At 31.3% G+C, this 4,640-nt stretch overlaps 1 protein-coding gene across 1 annotated transcript; it reads left to right on the top strand.

Annotated features, from left to right (window-relative positions):
* Window positions 1-1,973: 1,973 nt before the first annotated feature.
* On the top strand, window positions 1,974-2,749 carry LOC145755845 (uncharacterized). Its single transcript, XM_082572082.1, has 3 exons — window positions 1,974-2,161; window positions 2,247-2,477; window positions 2,590-2,749. The coding sequence occupies exons 1-3, from the start codon at window positions 1,974-1,976 to the stop codon at window positions 2,747-2,749; spliced, it is 579 nt and encodes a 192-aa protein (XP_082428208.1).
* Window positions 2,750-4,640: the final 1,891 nt, after the last annotated feature.

Here is a 4,640-nt window from a genome sequence, read left to right as displayed (position 1 = left end):
TAGCATTAAATGTTATTAATTCCGTTTGGTGCCATACCATATAGGAAAACACGTACGTAGGCGAAGCTACTATCGGCTTAAACAAGTATTGTTTTTGCCAACCGTCTTAAAACTTTTAGAACGACTATAAAAATTTTGCTCTACCTAAAATACAGTCAGGGCAACCTGCCCTGACTGTAAAAACTTTTGTTAATTTTTTTTATATTGACTCCAAATATATTCTGGCCCAACTACAAAATAACTTTGGGCAGACCGCAAATAAATTCGAATATCTATTAGTTTCGCACGCCCGAATTTAACAAGGCGTAATAACTGAAGTATGGCAAATGTGCCTTTTTTAAAAAAAATTTAAAATCTGAAATGACGTCATAATTTTACACCGCATAACGTCATTATATAGGCGTTTATCCTCAAAAACAATAAAAAATTAGTTCAAAATATGTTTAATGAATTATTAAAATTTTGGTAAAGTAAATTGACTCGTTTAAGGTAAAAATAACTTTATAATATACACATTTGTTATTAAATAACTTGTTAACGATCTTTTTTACGCTTAAAAACTGCTTGGAAAACGTATTAAAACTAGATTTATTTGATAAATAAAATATGGTTCGAAATCATTTGATTATTTTTAACATAAATTTCTGTAGATAAACATGAGACAAAATTTTAAATGCTTTAAATTGATATTTGAGTTTTATTTAATAAATAAACATTTAAATATAGTAACTAAACAAATAATATTTTTTAATTATGATTGTAATTTACTAATATCATAATATACATTAGACCAAATCTTTAATGCTTAATTCATAAACATCAACCTATTTTTTTGTTTTTGTGTTTTATTATGTGTATTGCGAGGCACGGCGTCGCTACATCCTAAGCAGTGCGGCGCTGTGGCTTTTAATTTCTAAGCGGCTTTACGCCTGATTATTTCTATTATTTTCTTTATTACTTGTCAGTGGTTCTAGACCGCGACTGGACATACGGTTTTAATGCGTGAAATCCTCAGGATTTTCACTTGAGAAAATGTTCTTTGTTTAAATCGCATCTTTTCTTTTTTTCCTTTTTTTTATTTTTGCCTTTAAATTGCCTTGTTTTTATGATTAATACTTTTATATTTTAGTGATGTCTAACTGTAAACCTTTAGCTCTTTATGCAATACCAGTATCTTGTGTTAGTGTTATGTGTAGTTAGTCTTCTTATTTTTAGAGTTTTTATGTTAAGATACGCAAATAAGCAAAGTTTAAAAGCAAAATATCGATATTTAAGTTTTATTTAATAAACAAGTGTTAAAATATAATTAAAAAACAAAAATTAACTTTTATACACATTTTACTTAAAGTGTGTAGCCCACGCTTTTTGTTTAGTATAATATTTAAGAATTAAATTATTAGGAAAGGTATATGGAACAAATCCCATCCAAAATAGAACTTTTAAGTAGCCTAAGTTGTCTGTAGTTACAATTTTAAAATCAAAAAATTTCAATTTAAAAAAAAAGTCTAAAACGCAAATTGACGTCACTCCGGGAGATTATGACGTAACAATGAAAGTATATGAAGAGAATTATTAAAAGGTCTGCCATACTTTTAACTGAGTCTACTGACTTGATCGCAATTTGTTGTTCGTCTAGTAATTTACTTACTACCACGCAAAGATTCTGTTTGCTGTAATTAAGACAGTATTGTGCCAATATAAAGCGTAACGTCGGTTAATGGTCAGTCATCAATTAGATCGCGCGAAAAAGGTTTCAGTCTAGTTAGCAATCTGTCTTGTCTGCTTGTAGCGTATTAATTTTAGCTAGCTTGACAGAAGGCACGAGTGATAAAGTAATGACAATATAACCTTATTTGCAGACAGACAACAGGAGTGTAGGCAAGCGTTTTTTCAGTTTAGACGTTATACAACATCTATCTTATTTTTTAATAGCATCTACATTTTTGTTTCTGTTTATAAATTTTTAATTTACAATGGAATATTTTCGGCAAACTTCTGACTTTTCATTATCTGGTTCTGAATGTTCAAGTTCTAGCAGCTCTGATAACGTTCTACATGAAATACAACCGTTTATGTTTGAGCCTGAATATGCTGAAAATGAAACTTCCGAAGAAATAGCTACTGAAACTGTTGATATAAATGTCCTAAATAACACAGATTGGTAAGCTTAATACTTGATTATTGTATAGTAAGTAGTTTGTCACTGCTAACCATTGCAAAAAAAATTTAACTATATTTTATTGTAGGTGTGAATGTCAGGTTTGTACAGCAATGCCCAAACCTGAAGAATGTGTCTGTTGCAAAGCTTATCCCCAAATTATAGAAAAATTAGATCAGTTTTCAGAGATAAAGTGTATAACCCAACATCCAGGCTTCACATCTGTTTGCCTCGATGAGTGGGTGTTGGAAATGTCTTATTTTGGCTATAGACAACATCATGGCATACAATTATATGATGGCATTACCACTGTTCATGAGTAAGTTAGTTTAAAGTTTTTTTTAGAATTATTTTTGCTATAATGAAACTACCCAGTTAAAAAATATCTATATACACATAATTTTTAAAATAAAATCGATTCTATTTTTTAGAAAATATCGCTACACTGCGTACCGAAACTTTGTGAGATGGGTATGGAAATGGCTCGGAGAAAAACACAGAAAAATCATTCCTTCATGTGTTGTTACCACCATCCGAAATAAATACAGTTCGGAATTATACACAGGGTTTTTACCTGTTTTACATGATTAGCTTTTTTGTTTATTGGATTTTTGTTTATTATTACATGCACAAATAAAAAATAAAGCACAAGACAAAATTTCAATTTAATTTTTCAAAAGCGAGATTTGTAAGTAGCCAAGGCTTCTTCCTGTTCAGGGTGTTCATATTGTTTACAAAGAGGCTCTGGAATATTGATAGCCTCCCATTTTTTCCTAAAGCCTTCATATTCTTTTTCTATTGCACCCAACAGAATCGTAATAACTTTGTTGATATACTCTACAAAATACAAAATATGATTATTGTAAAAATTTGTAGACAGTTAAGAAACCATGATATTTCCACTAACCATAAGTGGGTTTTTTTCTAATTTTTCTTATTGAGTATTGTCCTTTTTTTGCCTTTGGGAAATAAACTGCAACTGTGGGAGTACCCTCGCTGCTCACTTGTAGATCTCTGTTGCAATTTTCATTATAATGAAGCACCGCCAAATATTGTCTGGGAGATAGAAAAACATGTGCAAAAAGTATATACTAAATTGTTGCTTTTACTGATTTTCCATATTCTTATAGCTACATACCTGCATAGCATTCCTGCAAAGGAAAATGCTCGCAATTTTGGAGCAAACTGTAACAGTAGACTGTTAAAGGCTTCTACAGATGATGTTTGTTTCATAGTGCTTAATTTTTTTATGTCCTTGCATAACCTCTTATTGTTTATAATTTTTTCGAGTTCAATGTAAACTGGTGAGCCTAAAAAAAATACAAAGTATATACATTATTACCATTAACACAAGACTTAAATAATTTCCAACTTTTCCAACCCCCCAAAAAATTACTTACAACTATTAATCCATTTTTTTAATTGCCTTTCATCACAAGTTAAATCATCATGTAGGCATTTCGGATACAACTCGCTGTCATGATTGTCATGCTTATCACAGACATGGTTTAATAACGATTTCCACTTGTCAACTATGAGTTGGCGATCATAGCCATCTGACGAGAGAGCACACCAGTACAAATGGTTGATAATACTCCTTGCCCATTCCTTTATTAGTTGACAACCATGCTTTTTTTCAGCAGCAATCAGGCTCTTCTTGACACCTATTTAATGAAAAAAGTTTTTACCTTGGCAATAAGAGTACAACATTATGTATATAATAAAGTAAACGCTTACTTTTTGCTACATGCCACACATCAAAAGTATGCTCAGTTGCTGACATGTTTTCCCTGACAAATTTGCAAATGACGATCAGTTACCAATGTTTTAATGTGGAATCCTTCACTGTGTAAAAAGTTCATTGACCTTAAAAAACCCTCTTTTTCCATCGCATTGCTGCTTGTGGTTTCATTGCTCTGCAAAACAAGAAATTATTTTTAAATACAATGTCAGTGATAAGGTTATTAAGTTTCAAAAACTAAGACTTACTTGTACTAATTGTAAATCAATTACTTTATTGCAATCCAAGTCCAGAACTGTGTAGGTGCCATACTTTGCACTATGTCCTGGACTATCTGCTCTTCCATCGCCACCAACAGTTAAATTTGCACCATTTGAAATTTTAATTTCATTTAATATAGAGGCTTGCTCAGATTTGTAAAAGTGATAAATCACTGGTTGAATGAAATTGGAAAAATGTCTTTTAAATGTGGTTTGCGAAATAGTAGCTATATTACTAGTTTCAAGCATTCGCAATACTTTGACGTATGAAAGGCCATTGCATATAATTGACCCAGATAACAAAAGATTTCCAGCCGGAATGTTTGATTCTAGTTTCGGCTGGCTGGGCCAAGACCTAGAGAAATCACACTTCCGACATGTCTGTGAAACTTCAATATAGCTTCCCATTCGATTGGAAATGTTTGCATTACAAAAACTGCCACAGAAAGGGCATAAGTTAAAAAGTTTCATTAAATTTTTG

The sequence above is a fragment of the Corella eumyota genome, chromosome 6 (assembly GCF_963082875.1).
Source record: "Corella eumyota chromosome 6, kaCorEumy4.1, whole genome shotgun sequence".
Classification (NCBI taxonomy): Eukaryota; Metazoa; Chordata; class Ascidiacea; order Phlebobranchia; family Corellidae; genus Corella; species Corella eumyota.
The sequence above is the reverse complement of the archived record's forward strand: the minus strand, read 5'-3'. Positions and strand labels throughout refer to the sequence as shown.